This window comes from Bombus huntii, chromosome 4 (genome assembly GCF_024542735.1).
Source record: "Bombus huntii isolate Logan2020A chromosome 4, iyBomHunt1.1, whole genome shotgun sequence".
Classification (NCBI taxonomy): domain Eukaryota; kingdom Metazoa; phylum Arthropoda; class Insecta; order Hymenoptera; family Apidae; genus Bombus; species Bombus huntii.
In genome coordinates, this window is record NC_066241.1 from 4,073,486 (window position 1) to 4,099,717 (window position 26,232).

A 26,232-nucleotide genomic window follows, 5' to 3' on the forward strand; every position below is an offset into this window, starting at 1 on the left:
TTGACAAAAAGGAAGAATTATATGTAAATCAGCGAAGAATTAAGGAATTTATTTGAAAGCCAAAGAATTTATAATACAAAGAATCATAATATCATTGTCGAATATAACTTCATTTATACTCAACGACTCGATCGCTATTCGCTTCGCGGTCGAAAATATTCTATCAAATTTCGATCTACGACAACGAGCTCGTGGAAAGATGATGAGGAAAAAGCAAATTCCCCGAAGAATTGCCATGCAATCAAGCCGTGATATAAATTCCATGCTCGTCGAACGAGATCCTGCAGTGGTGGGTAAGACCAGCCTCGCGTATTACGACAGGTCGCGGCCTTGACACTAACCCTGACCCGCAGCCAGGTCGATTTGGCGCGTCGTGAAAATTATTTATCAAGTCTCTTTCCCTTTTCCTGGATATTTCACCTGGCTGAGGTTTTTACAGGCGCCGTGCGATCCATTATTCATTCGATCGATGAATTAGACATGAACGACGATCGTTTCGTAGGATATCATTGAAAGATGAGCCACTTCATCGCACCTTCGCTCGTGTTACGAGTCTCGAAACCACGTCCCCCGCGATATCATGGAATGCTTCTTTAATTTCCCTCGAGTTCGTTCGGTTATAGTTAGCACATCACGCCTAAGACTTTTCGTCTTATTCTTAAAGCCAGAGATCTCAAGTTCCTCTTACATTAGGTTGTCCGAAAAGTGTCTTTTTTTCGCGAACGTGTTCTTTGCAACAGTGCACCTTCGTACAAACGCGAAACCAAGTCTGTGAAATAATCGCGGTGTAACTCGCGATTATAGGAACTTTGAATTCTACGAGAACGTAGTTTCTTAATCTCTTTGGTCCTCTAATTTCCCAAATTTAGAATATGACGTATATTTTAATAAGCAGCGAAGCGTAATATTCGTAGCTTGTGGCGTGAAGAAACGAAACTAATTCGGCGGGAGACGCATCAATTCTTATTTCATGCATACGATCTCAAAGTGTTTTCACTCTGCTCGCGATAGGGACGAGTACACCGTACAATTTGAATCAACCGATGGGACACCTTTGCACCTGTCACAGCTGTATCTCTGCGAATCCGTACGCGGATACCCGATATCCGGCGTCGTTTCGCAATTCCGCAGATGGCGGAGGAAGATCCATTGCGAGAGAAACGTGATCTCTGGTGAGCACAGTCGGAGAAAAGCAATTTCATCGCGATACGTCTCACCATTTCACCGTGTTCCTGCTGCCGTCGTTTATGAATACGCGAGGATCGATACGCCAGGATGCCTAGGATCGAAAGAACGTTTCGTTCGTTTTTTAATGTTTATCGAAGCTCGAAGCGACGGTTAACCGAAGCTTTCGATACCGTTCGGTACGTTGGGTGACGCAAAGAAGCTCGATCCTGGCCAGGAGCTGACCTTGGCCTGCAGCGAACGCCGTAGGAAAAGTTGTCTCTGGTATGGAATTTTCCGACGTTCTTCATCATGGATACAATGCTTTTTCAACAAAGAATGCTTCGATCGACGTATCGTTTATTTTCGTGCAAAATGATTCGGACGTTGAAGGATAACTATGAAACTGCAGAAATAATGGCACAGAACGGTATACGTGTGCTTTTTAAAAGGATTTTTCTTACTTCAGGAAGACCGAGATATTTTAAGAAAAGATTAAGTGAGAATTAGGCGAATATTTTATAATTAAAGATGCGCGTATAAAACGTTTAAACGTAAAGTCAGAGAAAAGAGTTAAACGAAACGGAGAAAAGATTCAGCGTACGTAATTAAGAGCAGTGAACACATGCATATTCGCCGCGCTTCCATTCTGCACCTTTAGGAACTGGATAAAATTATTCCAGGGTAGAAATATAAACGAGACAAAGTTGCCAGCGTTCGGAATATACTTTCGGGAATGGCTGGACCTTCTCCGGCCAACGAATTTATTGCGAACGGCCGGAAAAAAAGATGTAAGCAAACTAATTTGCCGAGTATGTTTTCCCAAGCTTTTAGTTGCGACAGATGCTAATCGGATACATTCATTCTGTCAACCACGTTCTAACGAGGATTCAAACATCGAATATTTAGCACGAATTTAACCGCTATACGTTTATAAATCCTATCGCGTTCTGCGTAACACCATATTCCTGACTTGCAAAGTTTCGCCAATAGCATTCAATTCAGTCGTGCAAATTCTTAATCTCAAATTATAGCGCGTTATGTCTCGTTTAAAAAATCGCTCGGAAAACAAACATTTCTATTATTAATGAAACAAAATGTTACGTCGGGCGGCACTCTACCTAGACCAGGCTATACACCGCGGGCAAGATGGGAACCAGATGTCCGCTCAACCTTACTGCGTACACTCAATAGTCTTAAGGACCCATCGTAAATCTCAAGAATTTGCTAGCTAAGGTCCTTCAGACCGAACAAACGTCGTTTTTCTAAATCGCTTTCTAAAGATTATCGTCTACTACGGCTGACAGGGGAAAGTTAGTTTTTCTCACGTACGATGCTTCCCACTAGCAGCTTTCTATCGAGGGCGGCTAAGACCCTTCCTAGTCCACCAACCTTCGTTTATCCAATCAGAAGCAATGTCTACTGCCCTCGCTTTCCTAACCAAAATTGTCATCGCCAAATCCGACGGTCTCGTACGCTAGACACACCCATCTCGCTAGCTTTCCTCCGACACAGCATCGACACTGTAAATTACTTATTCTTCAACGTTAGAATAGTCAACGTGTCAGTACCGGGTTAGTCTCCCTTATTGCTACGTCAACTATAACAAAAAACTCTAAGAGCCTTGCTCGATCACCAACGAATATTGTGGCAGTGTATCGCATCTCTATACGCCAAATCATTGTCTACGACGTATATCACAAGCAACGGTGTAACTTAAGTGTTAAAAATATATAGTTTATAACCGTGTTAATGGCAGTGTTATACCCTCTCAACCACCCCTATTATCTCAATGGAAATGTCGATTATTATAATCGTAACGGGAATTTACGACTTCCGTTGACGTGTTTCTTCGCGATTGCGTCTCCCCGCGATTGGTCGAAAATGCACAAAAATTCGGCTGTGAAACGGTTGATAACAGGCAAAAGCTTGAAGTACGCGAACACAGCTGAAAGCCAAGTCGTCGAAATTTTCATTCTTATTTCAACCAGTCGTTGCAAATCAAAATGTATCGGGTGAAACCACGGTATTTCGTGGCGAAAGTTTTCTTTTTACCACTACTTTCGCGACTGCTTTCATTGTAATTTTCGCAAAGCGCCGTTAAAGCTTCCCATTCGGGACGAAAGTTCTCGCAATTTCAACGTAACAGTTTCCGCCATTGTGCCTGACTTGCGACGAAACAATGGTAGCCAGTTGACGAAACAACGCCAGAAGGAGAAACAGCCGACTTTTCATCAGCTAACAATAAGACGAAAGTCTTAGTAAATTGGGCGAGAAAGTTTGTTTCCCTAGACAACGCGACCTTAGCTTGACTACCGTACGTTGGAAATGGTTTTCGTCAAGTCCAAGTGTTAGCTCGTCAACGCCTGACGTGTATGTGGTTTTTCCATTTATGGAACTCTTGAGAGGTGGTCAGTGAAAATGAAACAGCGACGAGGGACGACAGGAGACAGCTTTCAAAAGGTTTCTAGTTGAAAGGAACGACGGACCTTTTTTTTATCGAGAAATATCTTTTGAAGATAGGCAACGACAAGCGCCAATCTTTGTCGTCCCGTTCTTTTCCCTGAACAACGCTCGCTGCCTTCATGAAGTTTCTATTGTGTCGTATAACGTTTTAAAATGATCGCCCGACATTAGCGAGACTATAATCCTGATTATTTTCTGTCGTCTAATTCTTGGCAATGATAACTCCGCGAGCAAAATGGCTTCCTTACTAATTACAAGTACTAGAACACACTCCCTTGGTTTTGTAGATTGTTTTTGGAATGGTTTTGTAAGAAAGACGCAGCGCTCTAAATTTGAGATTTGCCTGTCGGATTTTGAGATCATTTTATCAAAGACGAATATATTTGTCGTTTCGTTAATTGGGAGCTTGTTGAGTTTGTAAATCTTTAACGATCCTTAATTAGAGCTTTACGTACTCTTGTAAAAGCACCTGGTAATTGCGCGAAGAGATTTCCGCAGAGAAACCGTTCGTGAACCAAGGAATAGTAAATTCTCAAAGAAGAAAGAACATGGTCGAAGGAGATATTCGATGGAAAAGTTGATAATTTGTCAGGAAATTTTCGATTACACGAGGTAAAAGCGACGAAATACGCTGAAAATTGAACGGCCAGCTACCTCATCGGAAACTCGGATAATTGTGGCTGCTGGTTGAGGATTAAAAGATCGCGTATCAATTTTGTTTCCGTACGGAACTAATAATTCGCTCGGTTCGTTACAACGGTCAACCAATGGTGGAAGGTTTGAACGAACAAGGCGTTAAGGGATCTGGTAGATCGTTGATCCTCTCGGAAATGAACCGTTAAGCTTATGGAGTACGGGATGCATGTTATATAGGTCGTAAGCCTTGTAACTGATACGCGCGACGTCACCGAACAACGCGCATCGAACCGTTCTGAAACAACCCTCCGCTGCTTGCCTTTCGCCGAAGAAGCTCTCGTGACTGGTTCTAAAAGGTTACCCTAGTAGAACTCGTCTTTGAAATCTTCCTATTCAACCGAGAAAAAATTCACATCGTAAGCGCTTGCATCGTGGAAATGCACAGAGTAAAGCACGATAAAGTAGACGATTTCGATCGATATTTAATATTAATTTAATAATGAGAGGTTCGATAGAGGATAGTAGATGAACGGAGGAAGATACAAAGAGAGATTTCAGGTAACGATAAATTCTAATTTTACGGAAATATTTAGAGACGCTTTGGAAATCTAAACGATCTGCGCTTGACAATCTGTCTATTCCTCTTCATCTATTATCTCTTCTCTTATTCCATTGCTTCTCTATCCGATCATTCTCCTCCTATTTCGATTCGTATCAAGTTCATCGCTACTCAGAATATTTCCTCTGCGTTATTCGCATCTGTGCGCATTTCGGAAATGGGAATTACGTTCGCAACATCGCTTAACCTCTTTACATGGTTTAGCTGCATAAGCAAACATCAAGCAAATTTTCAGGTAGCGTGTGTAATATTTCGACAAGTCGCTCACAAACGTTCTTCATATTGCATATATTCAACTGGCTGGAATACACGATAAACAAGGTATTCGCGTGTCCAACAGGGGCAAATAAATATCGAAGAGCGACGAACTCGCAGAGAAAACTCGGAGAGGTTTGCGTTGACCGATTTGCCGCTGGCCCCGGTACAGCGGAGAACGAACGTGAGAACGTTGAGAACGTGGAGGATGTCAAAGACAAGGCAGCCGAGCTCGCTGTGATAAATTCAACCTCAGCAGGAAGCTTTTCCGTTAACGTCTAGTTTTTTCAACCGAGAGCGTTTCAATCACGACGCTCGATTATCGTGAGTTAGGAGAAACACGAGCACAACTTACTCGAATTAATTTATCGCGGTCGAACGTTTCGCTGTTAAATGTTTTATTTGAAAACTTTCTTCAAACGATTTACGTTATAGAGATCTGCTTTTACTACGTTTATACTACGTTTACAGGCGGTATACATGCCAATAATTTGTAATTCGTCCTGTTGCTTCGATCACGGCTTCTATCCTCTTTGATATATTCCATGTTATATATGCTTCGCGTTTCATAAACATCTATTTCTATCACAGTGACTACGATTGTACGAATGGCACGACGTATCGATCGACGTTTTTACTTTTGAGAAATTTTCGTCATATTCGGATGGAAATATCTCGAGATTAGGCGATCGAATTTATCTCGTTATGGTTGATGAAATAATTTCACCTTGTCCTAGCAAGTTTCTTCGTGCAACGGCAGATAATAGATTTATACGATCCAGTTTATACGGTTGTTAAACCTTTTCCTCTCTTGAAACATTGAACGACGCATCGGCAAACGAGTGTCTAGTTTCAATTGTTTAAATTTGCCAAATCCATAGTTTCGGAAATTTGTATACGGTCCGGAGCTGGTGAAGCTTTTTGCTAGGAATTACACGCTCGAGGAAGCGTTATACGGTCTGCTAATGCAATTTGCAATCGGTGTTGCGTATGTAAGTTTCTAATTATCTAGGCACGAAAACAGCTAAGCTAAGCCGCTTGGCTTATTTCATTAATTGATTACGAACTTACGGTGCCGCGTCGTTACCTCGAATAATACGACCCTTTTACCGTTTAACCGACTGAGAAAATCCAGCACCGTCGCGATTTTACGTTTTCTCTTCGTTTTACCAATAATTATTCATCGATTCCAACTTTTATGCATTTTTATCTTTCCTCTTCCTTTTTTATCATCCGTCGACGCTTAAATCGCGAAACAATTTTAAATAGAAGATTAAACACGGGTAGAGAACGATGAGTTTTTGTACGGATAGAAAAATAAAGAAAGATTCGTCGAGAAATATGAAAAGTTACATCCCTTTTTTTTATATCCTGTCGGAAAAGATCATCGATTATCGAGTCCAAAATCAGTGCGGAAATTAAGCTGTCGAGCGATGCAGGAATACTAATTTTCCAGTTTTCTGCGATTTTACGATACATTATGGAAACATCTGCGGATAGGAACACGGGACACTTGCACCATCGAAGGCTTTATTAAATTTTCATTGATCGTAAGCTGCTGGCTCGCCGTGTGTCACGTTGACGGACAAGATTTCACGAGTTTATGAACACCCTTGCGTTCAATCTCATCCGGCAGGGTTCCGCTCGTTAAATCGCTCTGATTTTCTAAATTTAAGTCGACCGTCTCTAGATACAGAAGCAAAATGCGAACTCGTAAACCTTGGAAAGAGAGATAAACGTTTAATTATCTTTATACAGACCTGTAACGGGGTCGTTTCTTGTTGATCAGCGCCGGAATATGGGGGGTAAAGTTGCGCGAGACACATAACCGCCTCGTTACAGAATTTCAGTCCCATTACCTCTTCGTCTTCCCTCCCGTAGCGAAAAGTCAACGTAATTTGCCCGTACACCTGAAACATCAGACGGTTAAATTGGTAAATAGAGAGGTAAATAATCGTGATTCGGTTCTTTAGAATTGTGCGAATGCTAGTCTATTCGCGGTTGATAGTTGTGCCAGGATTTTTAAATTCTTCGCACAGTTTTTCAGTGGAAGCTCTAACGAATTGTATAGAACCACTGTGCTGATTCCCAGATAAATAAAAGATCAATATCGAATTTACTCGCGGTTGGGTTTCTCGACATTCCGTGAATGTTAACTATTCGATAATTGTACGATATTTTTCAAATTTTACTCTAACGAAAGTTATCGGATCGCGATAATTTATAGGTAAATATAATTCAGTGGAGGTGGCAACTTTTTACCAGTGGATGAAAGACGTTTACGTAATACGGGTATCTGTTGGGTTCACGGGAAGTATCGAGGATGTCGTCTCAGGGGTCGTGAGCTCGTTGCCATCTTCTTCAAGCTTCTTCTAGTCTATAAATTGCCCACGGAGTAACTCCGGAAGTATCTTTAATTAGGTTCGACGGAAAGATGTCGCGAGAAAGTTGTCGATGAAATTGAGGTCAGAGAGATAGAATGTTTGAGAAATTGGGCTTGCAGACGAATTCTATCCATTGAATTAAACCAATGGAAAGTTTCTACAATGGTAAGTATGATGTCCTACGTTTCATTCTCCTATCTCAGCGTGGCATTTTCAACCACGTTTAAGCGGAATATTTGATTGTTTTCTTCATATTGAAAACTCACCCTTTTCTCTTGCAAAAATTCAGGATCGACCAATAGTACGCCCTGTAGTTTATCGATTTTCAACTCGCTCACGATCAGATCTCTGCTCGCCAAGTAGAGGGTCAGCTTGTTGTTCGGTGATGATTTCTTATATACCCTGTGGAACAGAGGAATGTAATTAGTCAGTCGTCAAAGGAGTACTTTTGTCGGTAAATTAGACCATTGATTCGTCATCGAATTTCGCGGCTCGTTCGGTTTCCACGCGGAAACAAATGGAGGAAAAGGTAGGGTCGAAGCGTTAGACTCGACCCAGACTATCGGTGACTCGATTCGGCCAAATTTTTATCCCACGCTTTCGATTGTAGGCATTCGCACTATGAGTAGTCCTCACGGACAAAGATTATCGAGGAAAGAATATTTTACTGGTGCGAGATCGATCGGTCCGCGACTGAATTGATAATGTGAACGAGTTTTTCGATTCACGAATCGTGAAATATTTTTAACACCTATAATCGAAACAGTGGGGGTTAATAATTTGATCGAGCCGAGAGTGAACCGAGACTGTGAATCAAGTCAATACTCTGCTTATAATCGTAAATATCGCAGGACCGATTGTCGTTTATTTTTCATTATTGTTTGCTCGCAATTCTCATCTGCATCGACGGTTATATAAATTAATAATTCCACTGGGATTTCGCGCCTCAGTAGATGTGGACGCGTTTGTACAATGTCACGTGCGTTATCGATACACCGAGCGTTTCAGCGTGTCCTTCTTTTCATCGATTAATGCTGCCAACGTTTATACTCTCCGATCGAAGGTACTAATATTTTTCCAAGGCACTACACAAGCGTCTTAAGTTAGATTTTCCTTGAGAAAATATTTTCACGCGTTACGATCTTCGCCAAATATTACAAAGCACCTTCGTGTAATATACACTTTGTAATTTGCGTGAGTTTTTCCCGTTGCTCGATAAATACTCGTCAGAACTGTGTCGCGACATTTATGCATGGGACGATTGGCGAAACGATTATGCAGCGAAACGCGAATATATAATATGTATGGTAGGTGTTACGCGAAGAAACATTTGACACTACTGTAAACGGATTTTTATATCGTGGTTCTAGAAACTTTACTCGTATTTGCTTTCCAATAACGATGTCTATCTTCTGAACGTAACGAGTAATGACGAAGAATTCAAAATGAACGATATAGAAAACAATAACTCCTTTATATATTTTCAAAAGTATTAATCAACATATAATGGAAGTAATGTAATATTTTTAAATTGACTCCGTTATAACAACACTTTGTCATTTTCATTCACAGTGGGAAGGATTAAAGGGATTGGATGAATTAAAGAGATTTTTTAATCATACAGGTGATTAAGGCAACCAAAGGTGATTAGGATGACGTTGCTAATAATCCCATCGATCCTCGTAATACATACAATCTCGAAATGGCTGATTGATGCGCCACCGGATATTTATTCCACGGTTCAATCCAAAACCGCATTGCTACCAGTTACCACACCAACCGGAGTATGCGAATTCCGTATGAGCGAGAACGATTGCGTTGGTCCTTGACACCGTTACGAGATTTTCCATAAAAATCGTTCTTTCGATCGAATATTCTCCAACCTTGTCGCCCCTCGATTCTTGCCTTTGAAAAGTTTTCTACAACGCCAATTATAAGAATTCAGATCGCGCAAGCCTTCGAAATCTTGCTCCTCTGTGCTCCAGAGGAGAAAGTTTAGATCGAAAGTAACGTAAGAAGACTGTGGAACGTAAGAAGTTTTGAAAAATTGTCAGTGTATTTTTGTCAAACAGTTAATAATACAACCATCTATGCTCGGTTTGAGATACTCGGTGTATTTAAAAGTTTTCAGTTTAATCAAACTGACGAGCAAGTTCGAAGGCTGGTTTGTCACGAGCGACCCTCACTCTTTTTGATTAAGCTGAAAACCCGTGTTCGTTGTTATTTAGTTTTCACACAATCCCGGAGAGGTTCGACGACTAGGTAGACAGGTCACTTCCTCTAATATTCCAACCGTTCTTTGCTCATCACAGAGTGAGTCCCGGTGCTGTTTGTTATTGGAACGCGCTTGTTACTCTCTATCGTTTCGCATTGTAAGATTTTTATCGTGATCAAAAAAATGTTATCTATCAAAATACTATAATCTACTATTTTCAGTTTTACAGTTCAAATTTATGGACATTTTTTATTAAGCACTTTGTTAGGGAAATAATGTTACGACGACGTCGTTCTTCCTTTGAAAGCTATATTTAAAACTCTAAATATATAAGAAAGTTAATTAAAACGCTACATATAATCTACTATCTTCGAACCTAGGTTTCATGCAGAATTCATTACAAAGGATTCTTTTACGGAAATAATAACGCAATTCTGTTCTCCTCCTTTTTCAACCTGCATTAAAGTTCTATATAATGGGGATACTAATTAACATACCTACCATAATCTATTACTTTCAAGCTCGAGTTTGCAACAAAATTTAAAAGGCTTTGCTAAGAATACCAGTTAGTAAGCCAACGTCGTCTTCCTTCGCAAGCTACGTTACAATTTTAAGTACGCAGTAGGAGCTTGTGCGAGGAAACTTGAAATGCCGTAAATACTCATGAAAGATCGAATTTTCTTTCCACGATAAATTTTTCCTAACCGCTCAACGACCTTCTCTCGTATTTTAGCCTCACCAAGAAGCCAACGCGTACTCGCGTCTTTTCTGTTTGCTATAAATTATCCCTCTTGCGATACCAGGTCTCGCCACGTTCCACGTTCCCCGCGATGCAATTACATAGTTACGAGAAAGAATTATTCTCGGAGATGATATTTTAGTTTGTTTTTCTATAGGGGATACCTAGCAGGGTTGCCTGTTGTTCGGAGTCTGCCAAAGTTTTACGACGCAACGAGCCACCTCATCGTCGAGGATTTTTCCGCTTGCTTAACGCTCGCGTTTGTTTATGTGTCGGAGATCGTCGTAAGAAGATCTGTCGTTACATAACGTCGGCCACTCTCCCGACAGAAACTTTCCCAAAACTTGGTCGTGAACAAAACGGTCTCCCAACTCCTCCGACAGAGACAACTTTCGATTTTCTCACTAAACGCAGTGTTCTCTCTCGTTTCAGATTTCGCCGTTGAGGTTTACCTTTGACTACTAATCGCGTCCGATGCGTTGTCACTCGGGTTGTCCATTTTTCTGAAACATAAAATTTCAGTGGATTATCCGAGCTTTCGTGCATATACGGTGGCTCATGAAAAGCCGGTAAACTCTTGTATTCGTGCACAAACTAAAGTTGTTAGCTTTACATAAAATAACCGGTACCACGCGTTAGCATAACGTTGTTGCATAAAATGGCCGGTCGACGATGTGTTATTAAAGCTCAATCTGTGTTCAGTGAGTCTTCATCTTCGATTTAATTATTCATATTAATATTTTACTAAGCGTATGCTTACGATAAACTTCACTAAACCACTATAATCAAGATAGTCGTTTATCATTATGATGCCAATGAAATTTCAAAGAGTAGTACACAGAATATATTTATACTTGCTAACGTTCAAATACTTTTTCAGAGTCTCCAACGACGAGCCGCTGTATTAGAATCGAAGAAAATATATATCGTAATATCATCGAAGTAATTCATCGTGTATTTTCCGCTAACCATTTACACGTAATGTCGTGTTGCTGGTTTACACTCATCCATCGTGAATGTCAGCTTCATCGAGTCTTCAAGTAGAAAAGCTGCGCTATGTTACTATAGGGCAATTCGTTAACCTCGACTCACCTCCGGGATCTAATGTAATTTCCTTTGCACAAGACTATTTTCCCTCGACCAATTCCTTCCTTTTTCCACCTTCTTCCGTGTGAACGTGACAAGTCAAAGAAGTTTAAAGCCACGCAGATGTTTTACCATCCGCTACATTCCTAATCCTTTAGAGGCCAATGACTAAATGTGTTCGATAGTTCGTATCATTAGAATTTTTTCAGTTTTGGTATGTCAAATATTCTTTGGTGTTGTAATTCAGTCTGTCGGACAGGAAATTACGATTCAAATTCTGAATAGTTTCCGTATGTAGCTTCTTGAGTATAAACCAGTTAGGATAAAATGTCGAACGTTGCTCTAGGCAGAAATGCTTCATTCGCAGAAGGTATTGCTTTTTCATATAATTTATGTATTAATATCGCCCGAGGCTTCTTTCACGATATCTTTATCTTTTTCATAAACGTGTATACGAATCGCGTCAGAGGTAGTTTAACGATAAAAGCTTCTCAAACACAGATATCGCGGAGAACCTTAAGAGAAACACGTAGTTAAGGGTACAAATTGTGTGGGTAGTCTCTTTAAATAAAATTTCAAATAAAAATGTTCCGCGCATTGATCCAGCCCGTACGGTGTTTCTACCACGGATGCTTTATTTGTTCAATATTTATTGTCTATTTCCGCTTTAAAATAAGAAATAAAATTGTATCAAAACATTTTCAAAACATTTAATTCGTTCCTATTATCGTTGATATATCGAAGCACGTAATAAACACATTTTCGACTAACATCGTTATTTTTGTTAGTGATTTTGTTATGTATGTCGTATATTACATTATACGATATAGGGTAAAATTACCTTCAAATTGTATGTTGCAGCAAAAGCGATAGTGGTAGTGGTGTAGCATCGGTGTCAATTCGAATCCATTAAAAGTCACTGTTTCACGTGGTGAATAATTCTCGTGAAAATGATAAACTTTGGAGAAAATACTGTGAGTAAATTATACACTGAATGCTCCTTTTTTTTTTATGAAACTAAGTTATGAATTTTGTCTGCCTAATTAGTTCATTCGAGCACTGTGCGTCGTAGACGAAAACCTCCGCGGAGATTACCAGTGTCAACTGCTATAAAAACTTTATTTTCAATCCCGTCGTTTAAAAGAGTGCCCGCTCACATAATGGAACCTACTTTCCACTTTTTCTCCATTTGATAAAATTGTACGACCGTGCGAAGCAGACTCGTATGAAAAAATTCACGTCCAAGGATATACGGCGACAAAGAGAAGGAGGTCGCGAAGGAATTTACGCATTTTTCCTCGTGACGGAGTGCTTGAAGTGATTTAATGCGGGCTTACTCGTAGTAAGTCGGAGCAGCAAGATATTCGTTCTAACTCTGACGTATCTACTTAACACACGTATGTACGTGCGTTTCGTGCGTGACTTTTTGCCTTGGCAAGGGGGACAGAAAAATCTTTATACCGTGTCTTCCATAACAAGAATTGCGCAATTTAGTTTCAAAGTTGTAACTCCTTTTAAGAAAAAGTTTCACGGCTCTGACGTAAAACGACGTAAGAGTTGAACGGGGAAAGGATTCGCGGATTATTCAGTTCGAATTCCGGCTTTACTTTTAGTGGATTTCTACTGAGTGTTACTACAGAAGGATTAGGTATCGCGAGTAATTATGTGACTCTTTCTCTCTGTTTATGGGAACATAAACGAGATCTAGTCCGATCGGTAAATCGGTAACTAGCTTTTATGACAATTATTCGTATCATGAGATTCACAACTTTGTAATTGAATTAGATGCTACAGCATTGAAAATAGTTTTGCGTATATCTTTGAGACTAAAGGTGAGAAAGAATTGCGTATACGTAAATTTATGTAAAGTGGTTCACAAGAGAGTTCGTTCGTTATCCTTCACGACGCATAATTTATCGCGAACGACGCAAAAGCAGCGAAATCGATGGATTAATCGCTTCGTAAATAATTATCGATTTTTGTTCCACGATCTGTTGATACTTTCTCGAAGCTCACAATTTTCTGAAGCCTCGTCTTGCATTTTTACTACGATGGAAATGAAATACTATATAGGAACGGCGCGTTTATTTCCGCTATAAATTACACCAAATGCTGGCACGCTCGTATCTTTGAAACGACGCGCGATAAACGCGGGAATGACGAACGAGTGATTCCAGGGATGAGATGATCCGAGCGGAAAACGTCGCGCGGAAAACGTTGCACGCTCGGTCGTCGAGGAATTTTACGCAGACCCGTAAAACATTACGTGGTTCTTGAATCTTTATTTACGAGACTAATCGGTAAAAAGGAAAAGGCCGACCAACTTCGTCATAACAAGGGAGCAAGCATTTGCAGAATGTCAGGGGCGAGCCGCGTAATTTCACGGTCGCTGCGATTCATCATAGGTCACCGTGTCTTGCAGGAAGCTTTAATATATTCCAATTTCTTGAATAAGTCATAATCACCGGACAGGAAGTAAATAACGCCCGAAGCCCAGACGAAGAACAACTTGGAATAATAAGAAAAGTAATAAGAAGAAGTTATTATAAAAGTTGCCGCGAGCCTAAAATGTTTATGACGTAATCTAAGTTTGTTTCTGTTGGCTTTTTACCAGGAAATAAAAAGAATATAGGTACCCGCCAGCATCTTTAATTTCAAACTCGAGTCTTTCGAAAATAATGCATCACACACAAAAGTTGTATTCGACATTTCTGAATTATTTCTCCACGAAAGATCATCCTCTTTTTCATCGTTTTTTAATATAGCTAGGGCATTCCATTCTAGTAATAGAAATAATAGCATAGCCTGGAATCCTCGATTAGGAAAAGATCGACATTTTAAAGATGATTTACTTATCTGTTCGACGTCATTTACTGTTTGACAAGTCGTGACGCGATGTCGAGGGTGAGTCAATTTATTGTATCGTGTACCGTGCGATTTACGCGCATCCTATCTCATTTAGAGGTGAATTTCGCAATGCACCGCCAAGAGCCGGTGTCTCGTTGCACCCACTGCGTTGTTTCAGGAGCCACTCGACCGCATGCGAAATTCTACAGCTAATTCACGTTGCACAAAGCGCCCGAAGACCTTCGTGACGTGTGGAACGTGCGCGCGGAATTTATGCCACGTAGGAGTACCGTTGAACGTGCACGGAAAGTCCACCTACGAACCTCTTTGCTTCTTTCCTTTTTCTTTCTCTAACCCGTTTCGAAACTTTCGACTATAGGTATGATCGACACCCACAATCCTTTACTAGGATTGCCACTCCCTACGATATTCTATTTCGGTGATCGTGGCACACGTTGAAAGCGAGAAGTTCAGAATTTGCAAGTTTATATATTACAAGAATAAAATATTCCATGGATTATAAGAATTAAAGAAAAATCCAACTTTGAACTTTATTAGCTAGGAGAATTCGTTGGTAAAAACTATGTTTCAGCGAAGGAAATTACCATCGATATCTCTGGCATCAACTTCATATTTTCAGATTAATTAATTAAACATTAGCGGAAAATAACAATAAAATTAACATTCGGTAAAAAGGTTTTCACACATGTGGCTAGTAATTAGAAATATTCGCAGCTTGGTCGCATTTATTTCTACGCGCATGGAAGGACTATATCGCTTTTGCCAAGCGGTTTAATCCACTGAAACATGCAGCGTATTACCTCGTCTGTCAGTCTCGTGTATATCCTTAAAATTTGAAATTGAAGATGTCCGGAACATCGCTCGTTTTTCACTTCAATTTCCTAGTGTCTTCTTACATCTTCGTCAACTCCTAACGGGAACGCTTCAACCGCAAAATATTTCCTTGAAAGTCTCGCAAGAAGTTTATGGTCAAACGCCCGAAATTCATAAAATTGTGTACGTAAATGGCTGTATGTTGAACCGATGGGATCACTGTATCTTGTAGCTTTTTTCCATCGAGGAACACGACAGGGAGAGGATATAGCCGACTATCTGTCGAAAAGATAAAAGATGATGATGTCTTTCCACCTTGAAAAAGACTCGAACATTTCCACGATGCGCTTCCTTGTATATTTCTACGCATTCGAGGAGCAATAAATACTTTCGTTTTAGTGATGGGGACAGGTGCGAAAATATGCAGAGGAGAGGAAGAAACAAAGTGTATACGTAGATGGGACAACCATTATGGGAATTACCATTCGAGGTTGCGGACGATATACAGAACAGAATTCGCGCGTGACTTCTCTCGAGACAGGGCTTTTTGATTTTTATCACATTCACTGTGGACCCGATTTTCATTTCCTACAATACTATATCGTTGACGGCGACATGTTAAATGCTTATAAATATATAAAACACGCGATACATATTATAATTCGTTCAAATGTATGAAATTAATTATACATTTCGTTATATGTTTTAATTGAAAATAATACGATCCACGTGAACGAAAATCAGTGGACTCGCTGGATTGGAAGATGTGGGTTCGTTCGGTTCGTTGACGTAAAATGAATTTTTGCTAAGCGCTATCGATTTTCAAGACTGCTGTTCTTTCGATACGATTGGTTCTTTCCTTTTTAAATATCCGTTTGAATTTTTCTTTGAAATTCGACGTTGCAATGTTTCTACTGACTAATTTAATGAAATTGCCTATTTATCTCCTTTTTACGTTCGCCTTCTTTAGAGGGAAGGATATCGAAGGAAGGGATTAATATTAATTGAGTGAAACGGTTCAAGGATAAAACGAATCAATTCTTCTACGTTTTTGCAGCGAGCTTTTACGCTTTCGCGATAACAGTCTGACCTTGTCCCCGTCTTATCTGTACCGGGAACTTTTTTTTTTAATTCACCCGGCGAACACGCATTAAAGAACTACTTTGTATCGAATGAATCGGTGCACGAAATGAAATCTCCTGATTTATTGAGATTTCTTTGCTTCGCTCGTTGCTATCGACGCAAGTTTCGTTCTTTAAAGCGCGCAGAATGTTGGACCTCGAGCCCCTTTTTATTTATCTCCGCGTTACATCGTGCCATTGTCGATCGATTTTATTACGAATTCCGTGAAATCGGAAACCTTTTATTTTTTACTCGATCGCGTTGACATCGATAGCTCGGAAATGTTCTTTTCTAACAAACCGTATTTCCAAATGTATATCCAGTATTTTACAATTTCGAAGCGAATGTAATAACTGTTCAAAGACCTTTTACCTTCTGTAAATGTCCGATTGTTTTTACTTACGTCTACGTGTAAAACAAACAGCATATCGGGTTGACCCCTTGCCATACTTTTGCGAGTCTGAGTCGCGATGAGAATTTTGAGCCAAACTTGAATATCACGAGTCAGGCTCGTAGTCTTAATCTCGGGCCAAGTATGGTTGTATCGAATGGTGTCTTTTTTCTAAACACGGCCGCGCCTATCTTCGCACTCAGTCGCACGATCTCATGTTTCAAGTTGTGACACTCTGTCTCCGTCGCTTTGGTTCTTTTCCTGACCATTCGGGTGCAATATTTTAGCCCGGATTCTTCCGAGTTAAATGGTATGGCAAGGGGTTAATCCATCCCAAGCGGGATTTACAGCCTTTCCTTCTCGTTTGTAACTACGTTCTGTAATTGCTTGAAAATCCAACGTGTTACGGAACGCGTCGTGATCGTTATGCGTATAAAAATAACTGGATTATCCGAATGACGAAAACAAATTATGGTTGATGGTGGTGTAGATTCGCGATCGTTTTTGTAACAGATGGCGAGTTCCTCTTTGTAGCGGGCAAAACAGCTAATAAACGGTATTACGATGTTGCTGAATGGATACAGATGCGTTCGAATTATCGCGTCTCTAACTAATTTACACTTAATCGTGATCGAAGCAATAGAGGGCGAGTATTACGGTTGCTCATTATTTGTATTCCGTTTTGGTCCTGGTAATACGTGCTGGATATAATGAGCTATACAGAGATTCGCAATTACTGTAAAGTTCCAATTAATCAGCAGTCACGATGGTTGTAGATAAATATGTTAATTCTTTTTTTCGGGTTTGTTTGAGAAAGCATAAAGTAAATCTCGATCGCTGATAATTCACGCCATAATTATCTACAAGCTAATGAGCTAATTAAAAATCGTTTAAGATCAACTGGAAATTATTTATCGTATAGACAGAGCTGATTTTTCTATCGTTAATGAGATAAATCAATACGATGACTACTACTGTACTGACGTATACATTTTTGGTGTTTGCGCATTCATGGAAAATATGAAAATACGCAAAATATTTCAAGTAAAATGCAATATTTGCGAGGTAAAGCAACCTTCTGTCGCCAATAATCCATGCAAGCGGTTAATGTAACTGTCGCTAACGAAATAACGTAACAAATTAAAAAACGGAACGAGTAATTGGTTGTAAACTCGGCCTCGTCGATATCCTTTTTATTAAATCGGTACTAACAAAAATTCTATATTATCGACGAAATCACTTACTATCAATACCAAGCGAAATTCAATATCAATTATTGCGCGAATGGCTAATCGTATCAATACTTCGAATCGCCGTTGAAGTTAACGCGTAACGTTACAATGGGAAAAGAGCTCGTTCCATCGAATGGAATGTTGCCCGAATAAATGAAAAACAAATTAAAAAGATATTGCGATTCTGTTGCAACGCGTTGGATAAATTTACGAACGACGTATTGAAATAACTATGAAAATATGAGAAATAGCTCGCGAATTACAGACACTCGTATACAGGTAGTATACCTATTCGTTAGGCCAGATGCTACGATATTTCCTTTATTTAGGAATATCACATATTTCCTTTTTCCTATTAATAATGAATCGTCTACTGTGTTCCTTCGTACACATACATTTTGTTCAGACACAAAATACCTGCTACATTTCACGGTATTAAATTGCTGGTGCCGGAAACCGTCGTTGAAATCTACCGCTTTGATACCATGAGCGCTTTGATATTTAAAAACGTTGAAACACGAAACATTGAAATCTTGTAACGTTACAGATTTTTATAATTTTTCAAATATTCAAGACTTCAATTATAGTTGATATTCGAATTTAGTTTCCCCCTTTGAACCAACGAGATCTCACTTTTGCATATGAATAACGAAATTTGAAGTAATCAACGTATCAAAAGAAATGATTTATTTTTGAATTAAGAATTCATGATGGCTCCAGGAACCTTCTCAATAGTGTCATAAACACTTTATCAAGATCTTTGGAAATTATTTTCAAAGAAGTAAATAGAAAAACTATTTTTTCTATTATATACGGATGTTCTTTCTTTATTTTGTTGGTCGCGTTCATTTTTGTTACACCGTGTAATTTCTATTTTCACCAAGGTTTTTGCTTTGCTGGTACCGACGGTGGTTTTCTCTTTCTTCTCCGGCGGACGTGAATTAGATAGTCGCAATTAATCAGGCTCGTATCCTCCGAAGCTTGTAACTTCGGAAAATGACCATTTTGCCCCTGAACAGGCTTCTATTCGTAATTTCTGAGCAATTTTTATATGCGAGATACGATCGCGAGAAAATTACCGCTATGAATATTTAAAGGTTGGGAGGATGACCCGTGCCGAAAAAGAACGTCGAATTTTACTAAGTATACTCACAGCCAATTCTTCCTTTAATATTTGAATACATTCAAGTGACCTCAAACACGACACGTCTGACTTTGAAGCGAGCTTAACTGGAATGACAATGAGCTTCACGATCTTCTGTGTTGTTCAAATGACTGACCGAAATGGACACGCCCCCGATGACGTTTCGTGACTATCGGGTGAGTGTAATCCGAAATAACGCGACTTAGGCGATTTGCTATGAACTTCGATTGATCGTAATCGTAAATGACAACACGATCTCAATTATTTTCGTGATAACTTTGATCGACTAAGATAAATAGTCACGCGACGTTGAAGGATCGCCAATGTATTATATTTAGCAGAATAATTTGAGAAACATTGGACGACTGTTCTTCGTTAGCTTTATGTAGTTTCTTTAACAGAGCAAGTAGCGAAATCAAAGTTGTCACTAAAGCCAACTATACGATAGTTTTGGTCACGTTTCGCCATTATTATCTCGGTTCGAGAGTATTGGACACTACGCCGAAGATTCAGCGGTTAATATGTTGATAATTAATTATAATAAAATCAAATATTTGCGACCGAAAGTGGGTGTCTTTCTGTCGATTTAGACATTATGTTCCTCGTTCCATATATCCTCCAACATATTACACGTAGATCCGGTTTCCAGGATTTCCGGATAAATTAATTAACCTAGTTTAACAAATGCCGACGCCACACCTGCGACTTTTAACTTTTCACTCAGCGGCAGCATTGAATTTTCCTCCGTTATTCCTGTTGCTAAATCGAGTGCGGAATTTGGTTCCACGTCTGTTTGTTTTGCTGAGAACTCCACTTTATACCAAGTTGTTACACGGAGCTTAGCTACGTTCAATTACATTCAACCAAACCACCAGGAATATCATTCGAGCAACATACTTCGCTTTCAAAGCATCGCGATTCTCCGTTGACACGGTTAAATAATCGAACTTTTCACGACAGAGCTCCATTGTAGCTGGATCACGACACCGCGTATCTTTCGCGCGAGCTTCGGTCCGTCGCATTCGACGTGGTCTGCTTTCCCTGATCCGCGCACACCAACGAACCACAAATCAATTAGTACGTTTAATTAGACGTTCTTGCGCCTCGTACTCTCTACGGGCGGAATATTTATCTCCGCGGTAAAATCTGTGGGCGGTAAATAAGCTGTCTGGTAATTTTCTCACGTCGATATCGAAAGTTTCTTGATAATATCCAACGGCGATTCTGATGTCACAGCTACTTTAAAACGCGTATTCGCGTCGCGGTATCTTCAGCTGTAAATTTGTGTTACATATTTTCATAAATTCATGTCACATAAATTCAGTGATGGCTCGGGTCGCCATCGTAACTTTCGATATCTACGATATGGAAGGAATATGTATTTATTAGTTTCGAGAATCGACGTATTTGCATTTTCCTATGTTATTTTAGAATCGACAGAATGCTGGACGTTTAATTCATATTTAAATGCTTTGACGTTTCTCGATCAATGGCGATACACGTACGGCGATTACAAGAAATGCCGACAAATACAATTTATTTTTATTTGCTGAATAATCAGGAACATTGTAGAAACCAGTCGTTTTAAAAGCATGCCACGTCACGGTATTTCGAAATACAATCACATAAAATTCTCTCCTCGACGGCCAAACGACAATTGGATTCGAGCTACTCGCGAATACCGTGACACGAGAGCATCGTATCGATCATTTAGCTCCTCTGCTTTCGACTCGCCATTTTATGGGTTATGTTGGCGAAGGATCCACGCTATCGGATGTGTCCCATCAGCGCAATTGGGTTCCGCTCGCTATAATCGAGGAGACCCAAAACCTCCACGAAAGCCACCGTAATGGTAGATCGATATACTTTTAATGGAGATCCTCCACTTCGATAGTCGCCCCTGACAATTCGACGATTCTACTTTTGACTCGTTTCGTTCCAGTTGGACTGGAATGTCGAATGAGAGTACACTCGAGCCAGAACGAGTTGTACTTGAGACGTATTAATTCGAGTTCGTCGATCTAATACGAATTTTATTTCTTTGCGACGCTGTAAAGAAGGGAATGAAGAATGGGATAGGACTGTTAAATTGTGTTTCGTTCAGAGCTAATCAGTAAATTCCTTGGTAAGGGAAACTTTATTCCCCGAGTAATTAACTTCTCTCGCGTTGCAGACTACCGAGCTTATCTTTCAGTCAACTGGTTGGTATGATGAAAATGTAGATGATACTGTAAAGCCTCGATAGTTTACAAACGCAACTATCTTCTAACAAGATTTACATTATGTAAAATCGCAAGTGACAAATATATATGGAATATATGTATGGAAATAGATATGGAAATGTTCACTTTCCTATGGCTTTGCCAAGCAGGTAGGGTCAAGGGTCAGATGTGTCCCGCAGTTTGTCATCGCTATTTTAGATGCTAGAATAGCAAAGGCTAGGTTGGAAATTGTATATGTAGGAAGAGATAGCAGAATGAGTGCTTGCTATGAGAACTATTTTCTGTGAAAATTACTTCGGTAGTTAGTAGGAAAATACCGTCTTTCTACGTTTTCTCTTTCTTTTCTTCCGTCAAAATCGCGGTTCTTCTCGCGGAAGACGAGACACAGAGAAGTAGAAAACCGGATCTTATTTGCTATGTTCGACGGTGATCATTGGTCGTGACATTGGCTCCTTTAGGAGGCTCTCGCTCGGAACGGAAACGAGGTAAAAGGTCGGCGTAACGTGGAAATTGTTTGTTAATAGAATCGCGAGCCGGACATTATCGAATTGGTGTTCTCGTTGCGAGACCTCCGTTTCCTCGATGCTTACATGTTCGAGTTTAACCAGTGAACGACGTCGCTTTGTTAATTCCTCAATTTCGCGATCGTTTCTTCGTTAAACAGCGACCTTTTCGGTGGCTATAGGATCTTGATGATTTTTAATTTCGCGATTTCATCGATCGTAGATTACAGATTGTGTTCGATCGACTCGCGATCTTGTTGGCGAGTCTCGAACGAATCATTGGCAAACGTGACTTCCTTCGCGCGATTTTTATTCCTATCACGTTCAAGTATATTTTTCATGGAATCGTACCACGCAACGCCATTTTTATTCCGATCGGAGCTGCCATTTTATGGCATTTCGCGTTTCACAAAATATATGATGAAATTATATTATTATTGTACTATAAAGTTTGTTATTTTTTAGTCGTTTTAATTTCTGATGATTGAGAAATCGATTAGACTTGTTCTCTCCATGTTTCAAATTCTACCTGTTTGACGCAATCGCTTTAAAGGTTACCAGTTTACCAGAGTTTCTCGGGTCAAGGTTATCCTAGCATGATAATGAGTCTTACGGTTTAACACGCCGCGTAATTAATTTCTTCGAGCATTTTTCGGTACTTCCGAGAACGAGAGTTCATTCCTTTTAAACTTTCTTCGTATTCCTTACAGTATTACCATATTGTAAACATTAAGATAAAACGAATGTAGTAGCACAGCGAGTAGTAGCTGTAACACAATCTGTTAGCCAAATTTTACGATGCAAATGTACTCGAATATCATATACACCCTCTTCGCACTGGAAAGCAGATGGTAGACGGGAGCTCGTAACGCGGAGCTGGCTAACGACGATAACAGTAAGAAACAGCCAATTCCAGTGAAAGCGTATATCGTGTGAGATACAGAAAATTTGATCGCCAGTGTCGCCTATTAGTCTGATCACACCATGCTTCTTTTCGTCTTTGATGCTTCCTCCGTGTCTTTCCGCGATTTCTCGAGCGATCGGGCAATGGGCGTGGCCGCGATCGTAAATCGTTAGGGAAACCGCGGGAATCATCCGTTTCGAACCATCGTCGACGATATTAATCGGCAGACGTTGTAGAAAGGATCGCGTGCTTACCTGTCTTGCGTGTCGGTAGGCTGTAGCTGTGGCAACGATTGGGTCTGCTGTAACCTTTGAGCTCGATTCTCCAACGCGTGTGTTGTTTCCTTTTTGCACGGATCTCGCACTGCAGACTCTGCGATCGTTTCCACGACGTGCCTTTTCTTCTCCATCTGCGACAGGATAATGGAAATTGCTTTTAGATCGCGTAAATTGGGTAATTGAATTCGGAAGAGTGGGCAGATGGGTAGTTCTTGTCGTAGATTGATAATTTGATTCCGTTTAATATAACGTTTTCGGTATCCTCGCTTCGTTACTTCGATATTTGCTTCGAGGATACTGCGGTTGGTGGATCATGGTTGTTCGTACATTTGCAGGAAGAATTAAGCGTGTGAAAATGCACGTTATACGTGAAAATATACAATATATATAACGTAATCGTCGATTATAACGTTCAGATTATAACGATTCAGATTATAACGTTCGATTATAACGGTGAGACAAATACGTATTTCAATTGCACTGCTTTGAATTTTCTTTGAACTGCTTTTTCAATGAATTTGCATAAACAGTTCGGTCTAGTGATTGGTATGAGCATCGCAGTAATGCTATATGTAATTTGAAGATGTAATTATTTAGAAATGAATTTGAAATTTGAAATTGAAACGACGATTTATCTCGAATATATATTTCCGTTTGCGACTGTGAATGATTCGACCATGCTGTATCAGAAATGTGACTCGATTTTCAATCTGTACGTGTCCGTAATGGTTTCCGAATGTCTTCGATCCGATTTGAACGATCTTAGGACCACGTTCGAATGATTTTTGAATGATAGGTTTTCGAATATCTTCGAATCAAAGAATTCAAAAGCTAGCAAGTTATTACCGTATGGTGTTTCTCATTTATGAAATGGTTTCTGTACCGTAATGGGGTAAAGAGACACCCGATGTTCCACAGAATCCGACGACAGCTCCGTGATTTCTGCTTCCACGTGTCTCTCGTTCTCAGCCATATTTCCGTTCTCTTCTTGGCCACAGAGGCCTAGCAAACAATGAAAGACCACGCACAAAACTTACGAATCGTTGTTCGCTCGACACTCGACAAAATTGTTTAACCGAACACACGATTTTCCACGTTCATCGATTATCACGCGCTTATCTCATTATTCTGATATATCAAATTGTTCTTTGATTATCGAATGGAGACTCTGGTAGCGAAAACCTTAGGAACCGTGGTTCAAGGTCGAGGATAAACGAACCTGTGTCATGGACACTGAACGAATCGATTGTTTCAATTAGTCGATTGAATGCAGGGTAATCTAAGAAGGGCAAATATATACTTTCGTTGAAAGGAAACCGCCAACCGTTGTCGAAAGAAAACCGTCAATCGTTGTCGAAAGAATCAGGAGAGAGAAGGTATGGCGTTTAGGTAGAGAGCAAATTTGGTGTATTAACGTTCGGGCTATCGAACAAACTGACCGATGTCGCGTCTCTTGTTTTCGCAAACTGTTAAAAAGGAGCAATTTACGAAAATGCTCGCAAACAGTATGGGAATGAATGACGGCGAACGTCAGTGAGGACGCATCTTTATAAATGCGACGGAATTTTCTCTGAAACAAGTTTCCCTACCTGTGGCTCGGTATGAAACGACTAGTCACGAGTCACCAGAGGATGGTTCCGCGCTTGTAGAGTAAAATTTCCCTAATCGTCGATAAGAAGTTTCGCCGAGAAGAGTCGATCGTTGGGTAGTAGCACTCGCCGAAACGGGCCACCTTGTTCTGATAAATCTGATATCGTTTGGATCGGGCGTATCTTTTAAAAAACTTGCTGCACCAAACAAACTCTTTTTAAGAGACGTTCCATCTTGCATTTCTCCATTTGACTGGAAACCCACGAGTATCATACGTTCTCGTTGAAATATCGTCAAGCCGTACGAGAAATTTATGTGACCAGAAGAATAATTTGTTCCAATGGAACCATTCTAAGGATGTCTAATATTCTGCCGAGATCGGTGTGCTTTTTGTGTCCACGGAAGTTGGGTTTCGCCTGAGGACGGCCATTCGATATCGTGTCCTGGCAAGCCCTTCCTCGTCCATCCTCAACATAATCAAAGCGTGTCACATGCTATCTGCAATATCTCTTGCTCCATCATCATAGCGTTGATCTTTCGAATTAATTTGACGTAATTCCTATTTAATGGAATTCCTAATATAGAGCACGAGGGATGATACATTGGAATAATAATGAATTGGGGACTTCGTGTCGTAGGAGTATCCGGTTCTATGGGTAAAATGGATAAAATGGTTGAAAAAAGCTTTCGATAAGCTTCGATAATATTCGACGCTTTCTCGGAGGCCTCCCGAGCCTCTCTCGTTTCAACTCGTGCTTAGAGGAAAGTAGCCTCTGTCTCTCATTGAAAACTCTTCGGGGATGGTCTTGCTTGCGTCATCTATATCCTTTATTCGGCACGATCAAAAGCGAGTATGGAACACCGCGAGTGGTTCTTTGTTATCTCTAGTCCCTCCACATAATTTCGTAAATGCTTAAACGCGTATTCGAGAGATAATTGAAAAATCGCGGAGAAAAATTCTTTGCCGTTCGTAGTTTTTAGAAATCCTCAGAGACGCTATCCTCTGGGAACGTTGTGAGGAAGAGCAACGCGTTGTTACGGTTATGATCCGTCTACAAAGAGTTTTCGTATGTCGCAAAAAATCTTCCGTTTGAAATCAAAGCGGACTGTTCACGCACTTTCTCTGAAAATAATGTGACTAACGCGATAGTCCGGCAGAAAGTTCTTCGTATATTTTTCTGCGTGCCACCTTCGTCGTTTATTTAACGTCTATGAAAACGCATTGACTACTTGCGCAGTGTCCTTGCGTAAACTTAAATCGAGCTAAATACGATTTGCTTCGGAACTCGAAGGTTTTTGGGTAACGTGCCAAAACTTGTAGAGTTTATTTGATAGCTTTCGTTTGAGTGTTTATTTCATTTAATTATGTGATTCTTTAGCGATAGAAGGATGAATCGGGTCAAAATACAAAAGTAGGAGGAGTATAAACAGGATTTTCAAAGTAGAAAAAGAGAAGATATACTTAATAAAACTGTTGATCGATTTCACGATATTTGAATCATTCGACTTCTTAATCATCGAGATTTCGATTCCCTTTTACCAGCGAAAGTGGTTAAAACATTTTAGAACGTTACGAAAAGAACAACGTGAATTGCCATCAA

General features: G+C 40.0%; 2 protein-coding genes across 14 annotated transcripts in view; one reads left to right on the top strand and one right to left on the bottom strand.

The window, feature by feature from the left end:
* Positions 1–26,232, top strand: part of LOC126865292 (14 kDa phosphohistidine phosphatase-like) — a 62,717-nt gene that overhangs the window by 13,317 nt on the left and 23,168 nt on the right. The window lies entirely within an intron of this gene.
* The window catches only part of LOC126865271 (phosrestin-2-like), a 46,269-nt gene that overhangs the window by 11,974 nt on the left and 8,063 nt on the right, over positions 1–26,232 (bottom strand). For 3 of the 12 annotated variants that reach the window (XM_050617645.1, XM_050617644.1, XM_050617637.1), the window contains exons 2-6: positions 23,925–24,043; positions 23,018–23,172; positions 10,931–10,981; positions 7,791–7,926; positions 6,901–7,050 (exon numbers count right to left, since the gene is read on the bottom strand). In XM_050617645.1, the coding sequence (XP_050473602.1) occupies positions 6,901–7,050; positions 7,791–7,926; positions 10,931–10,981; positions 23,018–23,172; positions 23,925–24,014 (582 nt within the window). In that variant the 5' untranslated portion in view covers positions 24,015–24,043. Of the gene's footprint in view, positions 1–6,900; positions 7,051–7,790; positions 7,927–10,930; positions 10,982–23,017; positions 23,173–23,887; positions 24,321–26,232 lie in introns of all 12 variants that reach the window. The other 9 variants (XM_050617649.1, XM_050617648.1, XM_050617646.1 and 6 more) reach the window with 5 other exon arrangements.